Here is a 14,293-nt window from a genome sequence, read left to right as displayed (position 1 = left end):
GGGGCAGAGAAAGAGGGGGACAAACAACCCAAAGCAGGCTCCAGGCTCTGAGCTGTCAGCACAAAGTTCACTGCAGGGCTTGAACTCACAAACCTCCAAGACCATGACCTGAGCTGAAGTCGGACGCTTAACCAACTGAACCACCCAGGCACCCCTAGAGGATTTTTAAAAAACTTTTTCTTTTATTTTAGAGAGAGAGAGAGAGAGAGAGAGAGAGAGAAGCCGGGGGAGGGGGTGTGAAGTGAGAGAGAGAATCCCAAGCAGGCTCCATACCCAGTGTAGAGCTCGATGTGGGGCTTGATCCCACGACCCTGGTATCATGAACCTGAGCTGAAATCAAGTGTCAGACACTCAACCAGCTGAACCACCCAGGCACCCCAAGGATTTTGTTTTTGTTTTTCGAGGAGGAGGGATCACAGATTGTAATTTTTATTATGGTAAAATATACATAAAACTTACCATGTTAACCATTTGTAAGTCTACAGTTCAGTGGCATTAAGTACATTCCCATTGTCGTGCAATGACCGCCACTGTCCATCTGCAGAACTTTTTAATCTTGCAAAGTTGAAATTGTGCCCATTGAGCACTAATGTCCATCCTAGCCCCTGGCAACCAACCACCATTCTACTTTGTCTCTATGAATTTGAGGACTCTAAGAACTTGTTCTTGTGTGTACAGCTTATCTCACTTAGCATAGTGCTACACTGTTCACCTTGTGACAGTACTATTGAAACCTTATTCCTCTATATGGCTGAATAATATTCCATTTTATGTAGGTACCCCATTTTTATCCGTTCACCTGCTGATGGATGTTTGGGTTGTTTCCACCTTTTTTCTGGGTATCGTGACAAATGCTGCTATATATATGGGTGTGCAAATATCTCTGAGTCCCTGCTTTTGAATTCTTTTGTGTATGTACCCAGAAGTGGGGGAGTTGGATCCAGAGGAATTTTTAACATAAAGGACTCTATATGGGTCAGAGGTGCTGGCAGGCTTTGTTGGGGTCCAGAGAAAATGCAACACACCAGCACCGTAGAGGATGCCAAGCCTCACCAGGCAACCTCAGCCCACTCACTGCACCCCCACGGGTGGGAGAGCCCCCTACTACCACACCACCCAGGCATAGGAAGGCTGCCTTGTTATTTAACGGTCTTGCAGGCATAGAAGTGATCTTGCCCCCACGTTGGGAGTCGGGATGCTCTGGAGGGAGAACAGCCACTAACCCCTGAGACTCCCTTTCCCTCATCTATCAAACCAAGGCAGTGGTATTCTCTTGCCTACCTTGCAGATTGTCGGGAGGTTCCAACAAACACAAGAACGTGAGAGACAGGGAGGGGCCACAGCCTGCTCTAGACCCACCACCCTTGCCCGGGCTGCCCTCCAGGCTCCACTAGTGCTGGGTCAAACAGGGGCGCTGCAGGAGTGATGTCTGGGAAGGCAGAGGGGCCTCTGGGGCCGTTTCAATAAGGTCAGGAGAGCCCTACGGCTGAGATAGCTAAAAAGAGGACAGCAGAGGCAATACGCTCCCTGGCGACAGTTCCAGGGCAGTGGTTCTCAAACTGGGGCAGGTCGGAGAAGCCCCAGAGGGCTCATTAACACCCGGCGGGGCGGGGGGGGCACCCCCAAGATTCTGATTCAGGAAGTCTAGGGTAGGGTCCAAGAATCTGCATCTCTACAAGTTCTCGGGGATGCTGATACTGTTGGTCTGGGACTGCTCTAGAAAATGGAAGAGAAAAAGCTGCTCATTTGGAGGACCATGGACACATAAGTCCCTCCACCCTTCCCAGCCTCTTCCCTCCCTTTCTTGTTTCCTTCCTTCCTGGTCCAACATTTAATATTAGAGTGCAGAGTCTGGGCTGGGCTGACCAGATGGCTGTTGGCTGCTGAGGGCCCCAGGCTGTGGTGTGACCGGATGTGGAGGAGTCAGAGTGAGTCAGATCGCCAGCAGAGGGAAAATACCGTGTTCCAGGCGAGGGGCCAGGGCGACCTTCCAGGCTCTGTAAGAGCTCAGGGCATTGTGCAAAGCCCAGCCTTCCCCTGGGGTCAGGTGGTCCCCAGGCAGAACACTGGGACAGGCAGCTGCTATAGTGCTGTGCCAGGCCCACGAGCCCGACCCCAAGGTGCTTACCCAGGCTAGGCCTTCAGAGGCAGGACTGGAAAGCAGGCTGGGAAGCCCAGTGAGTAGGGGCAGAAGTCCTGTGGGCATTGGGAGCAGCCAGCCCTCAGCCCTTAGATGGCCAAGCCGTTAAATTTGCCCCTTTGAATGCTCCAAAGTCCATGTGTCCCACCCGTGATCCCTGGTGAACCCTGCAGTCCACCTTCCCATGGGCTCATCCACCAGACTTGTGTGGACCTTTCCCTCCCCTCCCTAACCTGGGTCTCATTTCTCAGGGGCCCCATTTTTATTTTCAGGGAGGTCACTAACCTACCTGATCAATGGAATCTAAGACTTGCCACCCTGTGCCATCAGAACCTGATGAAAATGCCAGGAGGTGCATTGTGCAAAGGCACGGCTCCAAGAAGGACATCAGTCCCGGGAGCTTCATCAGGACTGGATCTGGCTCTGGGGCATCGCTTTCACGTTCTCTAGGTCTACTTCTTCAACCATGAAATGGGGCCAAGGGGACACCCACCGCAGGAAATTAGAGGAGATAACATCACAGAAGTCCTTTGTAACTGGTGCCAGCGAGGTTCCGAGAGTCCTTCTGGTAATGCATACTAGGTCGGGCCCTCACAATGTTTTCTCAAACTCTTCAAAATTTACTTCTACTTTTATTTAGGCCATAGATTGGGGTTCTTAGTTCTTGAAGGTGAGGGAGATGTCCACACCTGTAACAGGGCTGGAGATGCTGTGCAGAAGCCCAGGGCTCTCTGTGCACTGCTCCCGACTTCTGGTAACTTTGTTACTGCTGTCCCTTCAGTACCATGGAGACACGGTCATGGGTGTAAGTCTTCTTGTTAGTCCCCCTTTCAATCTATGTACCTCAGAAGATGCCTCAGCTGCCCGAACTAAAATCTAGGGGTGAGCATGGCCCAGTGTGGCCTGTAGCCAACCTGCTTAACCACAGTGTGGGTTCTGCACTAAACTCTGGGCCTACAGTATCCTGTTGATTTCATTTTGGGGAGAAAGTATTTAATGCAGATGACAAGACTATCTGTATCTAGGCTTGGGGAGGAAAAGGAAGGGCATGGTCAGGATATTTATGTTGGCACATGTCTTCCAGGCCTTCATGCCTAGACTTGCTCAAGTGGAGTCACCTGAGCAGCCAGCGTGAGCTGAGGAGCTCAGCCCTGTTCCGTCATAGGGTTCTGGCCTTTCACCAGGCCTGGGAACAAACCAGAGCTGTGTGGCGTCCTGAACTGAATGGAGCTCCCTGATTACCATCATGGAGTGAGGAGGGTGCGTTGCTTAGAGCTTGGGGTACAGTCCTCACTGAAGGCCTTGACTTCTACGTGGCAACTTCTCACAGAGTTTCATCTAAGAAATACTTGCTGGGCAAGTGTCCCCTCCTCCTGCCCCTGTAGGTGCGCTGCGGGCAGGAACTTCTAAGTTGAATAAGCAGCCTCCCTAATATGCTGGGCTGGGAGGGAGCTGTGGGCCTCTTGCTTTCTGCCTAGAAACATCATGCCTTTTCTGTGCTGAACCACAGGTAGAGCAGAGTGAGGCACCTTTGGCCTCCATTCTATCGTTGCAGACATCTACCATGGCTCCATGACAGCTTTATCTCTCTCTGTCTCTGTCTCTGTCTCTGTCTCTCTCTCTCTCTCTCACACACACACACACACACACACACACACACACACACACACACACACTCCTACTTTTTGAGGGCAGGGATCAGATCTTAAGATCTAAGTAGTGAAACCTGGTATCAGTGATTCACTCCTTGAGAAGTCATGACACAGAAAGTGAATGACTGTGACTTGCACAATATAGGGCTTATTCTAAGTCAGTTGTTCTCAACCTGCTGCACAGAGGACTCTCCTGAAGATCTTTCAATGTGCAGGCCACCCTCTGGGACTCATTAAACCAGAATCTCTTGCAGGGTGCCCCTGGAATCAGTTTTTACAAAGCTTCCCAGGTGTTCTACTCCTGATACTACACTATCTGTTGGCTAACTTGAATTTAAGTAAAATATTGGAAGAAGAAGAAGAAGAAGAAAAAAGCTTCCCACATGGTCTGAATGTGCAGAATTGAGAACCTCTGCTCTAAATGGACCCTGGCAAAAAGGCGTACTTGATGGTGTAGAAATTTAAAATTTTTGACTATAGCTATTCTGGTGGTTGTGATTGAAGAACCCTGTGTAAACAGAGCAGGGGAGAGAAAACTGCCTCAGGGCTGGGAGACCTTGTGGAAGGCCCATCAATTCCATCACCTGAACTGTGTGACCTCAAGCACAAGCGGTGACTGCCTTACCCATCCTGTCCCACTGAGAAGTCTGGAGGACAACTTGTTACCTAACTGGGCCGAAGGACCAGTCTTTTCTATTTCAGGAGTATTTTCTAGACTCGTACAGCCTCCATTTAATCGTAAACTAAAATTTTAAGACTGGCAAGCAATGGAGAAACACTTAAGTGTTAACCTAAGTCTGTGTAGATGCAGACCACCTAAGGGCCCCAACATCAGATCCATTGATTTACAGAGTGCGCGCACACATACACATGCACAGGCAGGGGAGGGGCAGAGGAAGAGGGAGAGAGAGAATCCCAAGCATGCTGCATGCTGAGTGCAGAGCCCTATGCAGGGCTGGATGCCATGACTGTGAGATCATGACCTGAGCCAAAATCAAGAGTTGGACACCTAACATACTGAGCCACCCAGGCGTCCTGCAACATCTGATTAAATCAGTTCACAACAACTACCATATATAACAAAAGAGGAAAGAACAAACATCAACAGGGCTGTGGAGAAGTCTGAACCCTTGTGAGCTGTTGGTGGGAATGTAGAATGGTAGAGATGCTGTGGAAAATAGGACGGCAGCTTCTTAAAACCTTAAAAACAGAACTGCCATCTGATCCAACAATTCCACTTCTGGGTCTAAACCCTCAAACTAGAAGCAGGAACTCTATGAGACATGTACATCTATGTTCATAGCAGCATTATTTACAAGAGCCAAAAAGTAGAAGCAATCTAAGTGTCTGCTGATGGATGAACGGATAAACAAAATATACATACAATGGAGTATTCTCATTCAGCCTTGAAAAGGAAAAAATTCTGACACGTGCTACAACACTGATGACATTACGGTAAGTCAAATAAGCCAACCACAAAAGGGCAAATACTGTATCATGCACCTATATGAGGTAGTAGTCAAACACGACAGCAAACAGAATGGTGGCTGTGAGGGGCAAGTGGTCACCAAAGGAATAGGTAGTTCATGTTTAATGGTGACAGAGTTTCAGTTTTGCAAGAGTGAAGCCCTGTGTGGATGGAGGATGGTCCTGTTAACAATGTTAACTCCTTAATGCCATTGAATTACATGCTTAAAAATGGTTAAGAGGGTGAATTTTATGTTATTTTTCCCAGATTAAAACAAAACAACCCAGAGCCTTGTCTGGGAGGGGCACACATGAAGGAGACAACCTTTCTCGGAGTGGTTTATCAGAGTTATGGGCTGGAAGAGCCCTGACAAGGACCAGTGAGGCCTGGAAGAAGCCTACCTATGTTTTGTACATATATTTTGGGACGAGGACCATGGAGAGAAAGGACAGTTAAGATCCAGGCTGGGAATGGGATTAGGTGCTTCACCCACACGTTTTCTTCCTGACTCAGACACATAATTCTCTCTCTCTCTCTGCCCCTTGCTCATTTGCGCCCTCTCTCCTCCAGCCCAAAAGAATATGCCATCTTAAACAGCAAAGGGGCCCCCCTCGAGGAGGCTTCTGACAGAACCAGTGAGTGTGTGATGCCATAAGGGGAGCCAGAGGATTCCTGGCCCACCATGATGTGCAAACTCTGGAATGTCTGCTTACAAAGCAGGTGTATCCTGGAAAAGAAACACATGGAAAACACAGGTGTCCAGGAATTGTATGGATGGATGGGGCAGGAAGGGCAGAGGCCATCACCTCACCTCCCAACACAAGCCAAGAGTCTAACTTCAGTGTGCATGGTCTATGCCCTGTCTATATTCTGGGCTTGCTCCTTCACTTTTGTATCTTCAGCACCTGGGTGGGGCTGAGCCACGGAACCTACTGGCTTAAGCTGAGCCGTGGGGCCACACAACATGTGCTCATTTGTCCAACGGGTTATCTTGAGCCCTGAGGACCCTCTCCCACAACTCTAGTACGAGTGGAAACCACCAAGTAGTGAATTGACCCACAACGCCAAGAACACATGCCGTAACCTGTGGCACAGGATTCCACTGTGGCCGTTTTTCCTGTGTCCCTCAGAAGTTGTGCTTACTCCTCTGTACCCAAGCCCTAGTAAACTGCTTCTGCCACTTTCCCTAGTGTGGGCGCAGGAGGCAAAGGGTGGGCCTGTCACGTGTCTGGAGGAGCGGCATGGTCACGCTCCCCGAGCAAGGCATCCTTTCCCACCTGCCACACAAAGGTCCTTCTCACTGGCTTCCACTCTTCTGGTTGCAGGGCCAGAAGCTGACTCCGGAAAGGGGGACAGAGCAGGGGCTGGCTGGGGCCAGAGTGGGAGGCTGCAGGGGCTGAGCTCTCCCCCACATCCTCCAACAAGAACAGAAGGGACCAAGATGTGACTGTGCTGAGAAATCCCAGTCCTGGGCTCTCAAATCACAAATGTAGAAACCACAAACCAAGGGAAAAAACAAAAAAAAAAAAAAAAACAAGTCTTTTTAATTTTTTCCCCTCCCAACAGCTAGTTCCAGTGATGTTTATTACTCAGCCTGAGTTGGAATAACATTAGACAAAAATAGAAATAGCCTCTGGATTTACAAAGCCTTTGTACAAGTCCTCTGACTTTTCTGTTCATGCCAGGGCCCCTTGCTGTGGTGCCAGAGGTCAGGGGAGGCTGGATGGCCCAGATGAAGCAGAGCCCGCAGAGAGGGATGCAGGCCTTAACGATGGGCCGAGAGCAGAGCCAGGAAAGATAAGCCAGGCAACTTGTCCAAACAGCTTGGCTGGCGACTTGGGGCTCTACGTGTGGGGCTGAGCTGTTGGGGCCCTGCCCCGGGTACAGAAGATGGGTGGGCAGAGGTGTGGGCTTGGCCCAGGCAAAAGGTCTTAGGTGGACACTCTACGGGAACCGTGCCCCTAGGAACCGGTGCAGCTGGGAGGGGCAGGCCATAGGGTGGCAGGCTCCCAGTTCCTGGTCCTCCAGAGCCCTCAGAAGTCCTGCCTGCAGTTAGGTGAGCTCCCAGCAACAGGACTTCACCTCCCTGCTCTGGAGGTGCCACGCAGGGGAAGGCCTGGCCACCTCGGAAGGATTGAGGGGACTTGAACCTTATTCGTGGTGTGAGATGGGGAAGGGCAAGGACAAGGAAGGCTGCCACTTTCCAGGTGAAGCTGGTCGAGCGGAGGCCAGCTGCTTTTTGCACCCCCTACATCTCTGCTGTGCCCTACATGGTCACTTTGAACCACCCTGGACTCTGTTCTCCCAGGCCTCTCAAGTGAAGGGCAGGCCAGGCCCTCACCTGGGTCCTCCTGGCCATCCTGTAGGCTGGGCAGATGGTGCTGCGGTGGCTACTATCTCAGGGGCTGCTTGAGCTCGAATAGGCCTGTCCCGCCTCTGACAACTTTCCCAACCACGATGCAGGCTGAAGGAGACCTCAGCTCATCATGCGATCCTGGGAGACACAAGAGATCTTGTTAGGTGGTTGAGAGGGAAGCTGGGGGTGATGTAAGGGGTCTGGGGGTGGGGGGCGATCAACATGGAGGCTGGGCAGATGAGCCACCTCAGAGGCCAGCAGGAAGCCGAGTTCTGGAAGCTGATGAGGTTACGTGAGGGAGCACTGCTTACAGAAAGAGAGGCAGAGCCTTCTCCCTTTCCTTCAAAAGGCAGAGGCAGCATCCCCATCTGCTGCCCACCCTCCCCAGTTGCTTCCTCAGTGAGATTTCAACATCTCACTTGTGTGGGAGGCATGTGGAAAGGTGCCCGGGGAGCAAGCCTATTTGCCCAGAGCAGATTTAGGAGAGGGAAGACCAAGGGCACCTGCCCATGCACTGACCCATCATGGTGGCCTGCTTCAGAAACTGGAAGCTGGTTTCAAATGTCATTTGCTGCAGAGGGGAGGAGTTTGACCGGATCCCAAAGCGATTCAATGGCTTGTACACGCCCTCGAAGCACATATAGTCGGCAACCAGGGAGAGATGGCGGGGATCAACCTCAATGCCTGTCACATTGGCAGTAACATCAGGAAAGATTACACAATGACAAGAGGACAGTTGCAGCAGCATCACCTGACACGAGCCAGCACATAGGCTCAGATGTAGACCCCAGGGCTCCATTTCAAGCTCGGTCATCTACTCACTCAGCCCCCTCCCCATCCCAGACCACAATCAGTCCAGCCCACTCTCCACGTCTGTCCAGTAGCCCAGGAAACAGACTCCAGACTTGCAGAAAATGAGAACCTCACAGCACTATTTCACTTGGGACCTAAAACCCTGAAGGCAGGCAGGCTGGGGTCCATTCATCAGACAGGAGTTTCCTCAGAGGCCAGAGGAGAAACAGGTAGAGAGGCCCCAATGACAGTACTGAAACCTGTCCTCCCTGGTCACTCTCGGGGTCTCCCACAGGCCACACGCTCACTGCACCCATATGGTGGTCTCCTACAGAGCAGGCCCAACATGCTGGGATCTTCTGAGTGTTGTCCGTGGCTCCTCTTACCATACACAGCAAACACGTCCTTGATTTCCTTCTCAATCACCCGCAGCGCGGCCTCAATGCCATACGTGTTGGCCATGGCGTGGATGTCATTGGAATAGAGGCGGCTTAAGTCCAGAACCTAGAAAGGGGGTAGAGACTGAGTGCGGGGGCCTGGCTTTCTGCTCCCTTCTTCAGGCAAGACCCACACTGGCCGAGCTCACTCCTTGTCTGGCAGTCAAGCAGAGCTGACAACGAAGTGACTGAAAGGTGGCCCAGGAGTAGCAAAAGGACAGAGTGTAAGGAGAGGTGCAGGTTGGCCAGAAGAAGCTATTTTCTTATTTATTTAACAGATAGACTTGTCTCCTAGGATGGAGGCTTCCCTTGGTAGGTGAGGGACGTTCTCCAGCAGTGACACTTAAACTTGTCTCCATGGCACATGGGGCAGTGACAGGGCAGCTCCACGGGGGCCCAGCTCGTCAGGGGCCCAAGGTGGCTCTGCACTATGGCAGCTCGTCCCCACAGGAGGAGACTTTGGCCTTGTTTAAACAACCCTCCCAGGCATGACAGAGTCTGCCCTGTTGGTGGCTGGCTCTCAGGAGGTACGAGCCCACCCTGCCCTGTCCTTGGGAGGCACCCAGTGAAAGGCTCCAGGTGGGCCTGGAGGCGGGCCTTTGCAAGGCAGCTGCTGTGGGAGAAGTGTTCCAGGTAGGGAGAGATTTGTGAGCTGGGTGCACACTGGGGAGGGTGGTGGGCTACAGGGGTCCCGACACCTCAGTATTCTTTGGGGAAACACTTGTGCCCAGGGGCTGAGAGCACCTCAGAAGGTTCTCGGAGACACAATGAAGCAGAAGAATGAAGAAACAGCCCAGAAGGATGACAGACGTGCTGGTGGAGCAGGTGGGGCACAGCACACAGGCGTTTGCCAGCACCAGGCACCGGCAGGCTGGTCTGAGCCACCTCTGCTCCCAGGGCCACCTTCCCCAGATAAAATGAGCAGCTCTCAGGCCAGCGACTCCACAAACTACATCTTACAAATCTACTTTGGAGACATATTAATTTCAAGGAGAAAAAAATTCTAGCCAAACTACTCCAAGAAAGTGTGGGTGAGATAAAGTTACCGGAAGTCTTAACTAGGCTAATATGCACAGTGCATCCCAAGAAGAGGCCCCGGGTAACATGGTTGGAGCCTTGCTTCCCCGTGGCCAGCCCCTGAGTCAGTGTGAGGACCTTGTCCCGGCCAGCAGACAACCTGGAGAGGGCGCACACCTCGGCATACTTGAACAGCTCTGGCAAGTTGATTCCTTCTGTGTTTAAGACAAGCTCCTTCTCATTCTTCTTATTGGTGGTTTCATTCAGGAGGCACCTCGTGATGCCCTTTGTCGCGTAGACGACGGTGCCCTGGGCCAAGGACACTACCAGGGAGCTCATGTCAAAGTTGATCTTCATCAGAGGGAGCTTCACTGTCACCTGCAAGAAGAAGGAGGGTTGCATCAGGGAAGGGGCTGCCCCCGGCCCTGAGAAGGAGGCAGAGGGCCCCCAACTGGCTCCCTGGGTGAGGCCTTCAAAGCCTGTGGAGTAAACACCTTGGCTGGGGACAGGCGGTCCTGCTGGGGCAGATTGGCTGGGTCTGCACAGGCGAACACTGGGTGCCTTAACCAACCACACAGAGCAGCCATCTCCAGTCACCCAGGCGAAGATGACAGCAGTAGAGCGACACCTTCACAGATGCTGGTAAAAATCGTGTCTGCTCAACAGTGCCCTTGATAGACTTTCGATCACCACAAAGTGTCACACTCATCGTTTCGTGTGTAACCTGCTCAATGACTCTTATCTACATTGCCGTTTGGGAGCCACTGGACTGGGTCAAAGTGAAGGTCAAAAACGTCAGCCCATGTGTAGGAGCAAAGGCATCCTGACCACGCAGCCTTGCAGGGAACGGTGCACCCTGCCGTTGCAGACCACAGGCCACGGGGGTGGGGAAGCGGCGCGCTCCTGCTTGCCTCTGCAACTCTGACATCCGTCCACTCGGTAGGACTGAAGACAGAATGGGGGGATGCTTAGAAGTGCCTCCACTCCAGGGCCTGGCCCATCAGACCCGCAGACACACACTGTTCTTGACGAGTCCGAAAGTACTGGCCCGCTAGGGGTTTGAGTCAAATGTGTGGGGCAGTGATTTGAGGCAGTGGGGCCACGGTGGTCACCAGATTCTTTAAGGGATCTGAGATCATAAGGAGATTGCAACCGACTGCCACAGGCCCTGCACGCCACCCGGCCCGTGTGGGGAGGAGCTGGGCAGCGGGCACTGACCTGGCACCACAAGTTCTCCTCGGTGTCGTAATGGTAGTCCTCTATGAACGGGTGGGACTCGCGCACGGCCTGCGCACGGCGCTCCACGGCCTCGGCTCCCTGCGGCTCCCTGACGCGGGTGGATTTCCGGGCCTGTGTGAGGGGGGCGGCAGGGGCCGAGTCCTCCTCGGCGCCTGAGCCCACCTCTTCATCCTGCTCCTGGGCCTTCTCGGCACCTTCCCCGGGGCCATGCCCTTCCTCCTGCACGTCCTCGTCGTCGTTCTCCTCCCCAACCTCGTCCTCCTCGCTCTCATAATCGACCTGGCAGGGGATAGAGTGCAGTCTGTGTCACCTGGCCCCTCCCTCCCATCTGTCTGGACTGTGCCTGCAAAACAAGCACCCCTGTAGAGGCCCACCAGGCCTGCCCTGGGCTGCCGCCTCCTCTCTCCCGTTGGCCCTTCCCCCGGGAATGGTGGCCTCTCAGTCCCAACTCCCAACACTCTTCCACCCTCCTTGGGCACTCTCTTGCCCGTCAATTTCCTCAGCCCCTCTAATCTGCCCTTTGTCCCAGCAGCAGTCATGGCAAGACTGGTTTTGGTATATTTTCACTGTAAAAAACAAGAGGCAGCCTGACTTCAGCTCCTTGCAAAAGCCTCTGGGTCCCTGAATCTGATTCCATCCAAAACCGAAGGACAGTCCTGGGATGGCCTCTGCCCAATCCTGCCCTGTGAACTTCATCTTCTTCATCGACAAGTGTGCTGGGCAGGCCAGACTTGTCCCAGGGTTCCTAATGGGTTCCAGCAGGATAGCAAAGGTGTGGCCATATGTGGTGAGCAATAATCCTGCAGGTGTGACACAGGACGGATGTGACCATAGCCCCTTCACCTTGGCCAGTCCTCTCACCTCCTCCTCTTGTTTCTTCTTGCGCTTGGTATCAGAGGCATCAGCGTCTCCCTCCTCGGCTTCAGCATCCACAATGTGCCCCTCCTCTTCTTCATCACCCTCCTGTTCTCCCTGTGGTTTGGGGACAAGGAGGAAAAAAGACTGGCTCCAAAACCGAGTGCTTGGTGAATCCATCTATCTACCCACCCATCCTCCTTTTCAGCTCACTCACCCACCCAGCCACCCACCTGCCTATCTATGCATCCATTCATTATACCTCCACCTGGCACCCTCCCAACCACCCATCTACCTACCTACCCTTCCACCTGGCCACCCTGTCCATCCAGTCCCTGCTCTGGGACAGCCCTGCACTCCCTGTCTCCTTCTCTTCAAGCTTCATTGTCACATGTACCACCTGCAAAACCTTGCATTTAAAAAAATTTCAGAAAAGGAGGGCGCCTGGATGGCTCAGTCAGTTGAGCTTCCGACTTCAGCTCAGGTCATGATCTCGTGGTTTGTGAGTTCAGGCCCCACGTCGGGCTCTGTGCTGACAGCTCAGAGCTTGGAGCTGCTTCAGATTCTGTGTCTCCTTCTCTGCCCTTTCCCTGTATGCTCTCTCTCTCTCTCTCTCTCTCTCTTTCTCAAAAATAAATAAAAACATTAAAAAAAAAAATTAAAAAAAAAAAAAAAAGAAAGAAAAAATTTCAGAAAAGGGACCAGGCTTTCCAAGTCATTAAAAGAAAATGGTATAAAATATTGTTCCAAATATTTTTGTTCTAGATGGAGATGAAGAGAAAGGATTATCTTGGTGGGCTATTAAGCATTTTAAAAACCAAACATTTACACCTTTCTCTACTGACTTTGGCTCCTAGTTTCTTATAGTCTTCTTCTGGGTGACTTAAGGATAAACGGAGTAACCTTTCAAAGACCACCTATACCCATCTGTGCTTGAGTTAGCCAACTGGTAGACTTCCCGGACCAGAGACCTAGCATTCTCTCTAGTCTACCTTAAGGCCGTACTAAGTCTTCACGGCGACCCTCTGCCGCCAGCGCCCCCACAGGTTGGCTGCATTGACACAGCTATTGCTATATAGCCCTACAAGCTGCTGTTGGCTCAGATGACAGTAGGGGACCTGTCCCCACACTACCCCTGGGTCTCCTTGCAGATGAGGTTGTCACCATTCCTGGACTATTTTGCCCCTAGTAGCTTTTCCCTGACTCCTTCCTTTTTTTATTACAGCAGCCCAACTTTCCTGCTTCAAAACGCCTCTTCTAATTCCTGCCAGTGCTCTGTGGGCCTCGGTTCATCTGGCCCAGGGAAGTCAAAGGCAGAGCAACATGAAACCAGAAAAAGAATTCCAAAGCCCAGCAGGTACCAATACTTTCAGCCTGTCCTCAGGATAAAAACCACTCACAGAGTGGTCCTTGAGAGGAGACAGATAGATGACCATGTGCCTTCACCCAGTGCCAGCCAGACCTGCTGTCTGGCAGCACCCCCGTGACCCTATCGGCACAGCAGGTAAATGGAGAGGTACAGGGAGATATGGGCCAAATCCAGGAAGGGGCTTGAAGAGTGCTGAAAACAACCCCAGAGCTTTTTCAGGGGAGAAGACTAAGCCAACAGCCACCCTATGGGCTTCTCAGCCTGGGACCCTCCCTGTGCTGGTCCTAGAGGGGCCCCTGGGGGACTCACTCACCCGGTTCCTCTCTGAGTCCCCAGTGTTGTCTAGATCCCGCTGGGTAGCTCTCCGAGTGTTTACGCTTCTGAAAGCTGAGGCTTTATTGTTCTTCTTTCTGATGGATTCCATCAGAATTTTAAAGAATCTAAAATGAGAAGAAAGCCACACAGCCCCATTCAATACGAGCATCTCTACTCTCCCCTCCTTGCGGGTGTAGGATGTTCTGCCCAAGGATCTCACAGCCATCTAAGGGGGCATCGGGGATTTACACATGAGACAGAGATACAGCATCTCCTATCCCCCTCTTGCGGTTTCTAAAGGGCACAGACAGAGCACTGCTCCACAGCCCACCAGGCCTGGTCTGCACACATGTCCTGCCACTCCTCAGGTGCGTGACTTTAAGCATGACAGTCTCTGGAGCCTTAACTCCCTTATCTGTAAAATGTGGGTATGAGTATGCATCGTGCAGTCTTGTTTTAAGGATTAGAAACAACCCCCTGTCCAATAACTGTCATGAGGCCTGGCAGAGCGGGTGTTCCGTAAGTCAAAGTTGTTAGCGCTGCTGTGGCCAGAGTCTGAAAGGGACAGCAGACTCTCCAGCAGGAGGGGAGTCCAGCCAGGACTAGGACCATCCCCTGCCTGCCCCTGCAGCATCTCCAGAAAGTGGTGCAGC

General features: G+C 52.3%; 1 protein-coding gene across 1 annotated transcript in view; it reads right to left on the bottom strand.

Moving 5' to 3' along the window:
• Nucleotides 1-6,777: 6,777 nt before the first annotated feature.
• POLR1A (RNA polymerase I subunit A) overlaps nt 6,778-14,293 on the bottom strand; it is a 75,514-nt gene continuing 67,998 nt past the window's right edge. Inside the window, exons 28-34 of the mRNA XM_040496846.1 lie at nt 13,639-13,765; nt 11,963-12,073; nt 11,081-11,380; nt 10,040-10,240; nt 8,795-8,912; nt 8,136-8,300; nt 6,778-7,754 (exon numbers count right to left, since the gene is read on the bottom strand). Of these exons, the coding sequence (XP_040352780.1) occupies nt 7,654-7,754; nt 8,136-8,300; nt 8,795-8,912; nt 10,040-10,240; nt 11,081-11,380; nt 11,963-12,073; nt 13,639-13,765 (1,123 nt within the window). The 3' untranslated portion in view covers nt 6,778-7,653. The remainder of the gene's footprint in view (nt 7,755-8,135; nt 8,301-8,794; nt 8,913-10,039; nt 10,241-11,080; nt 11,381-11,962; nt 12,074-13,638; nt 13,766-14,293) is intronic.

The sequence above is a fragment of the Herpailurus yagouaroundi genome, unplaced genomic scaffold (genome assembly GCF_014898765.1).
Source record: "Herpailurus yagouaroundi ecotype Mexico unplaced genomic scaffold, PumYag 188, whole genome shotgun sequence".
Classification (NCBI taxonomy): Eukaryota; Metazoa; Chordata; class Mammalia; order Carnivora; family Felidae; genus Herpailurus; species Herpailurus yagouaroundi.
The sequence above is the reverse complement of the archived record's forward strand: the minus strand, read 5'-3'. Positions and strand labels throughout refer to the sequence as shown.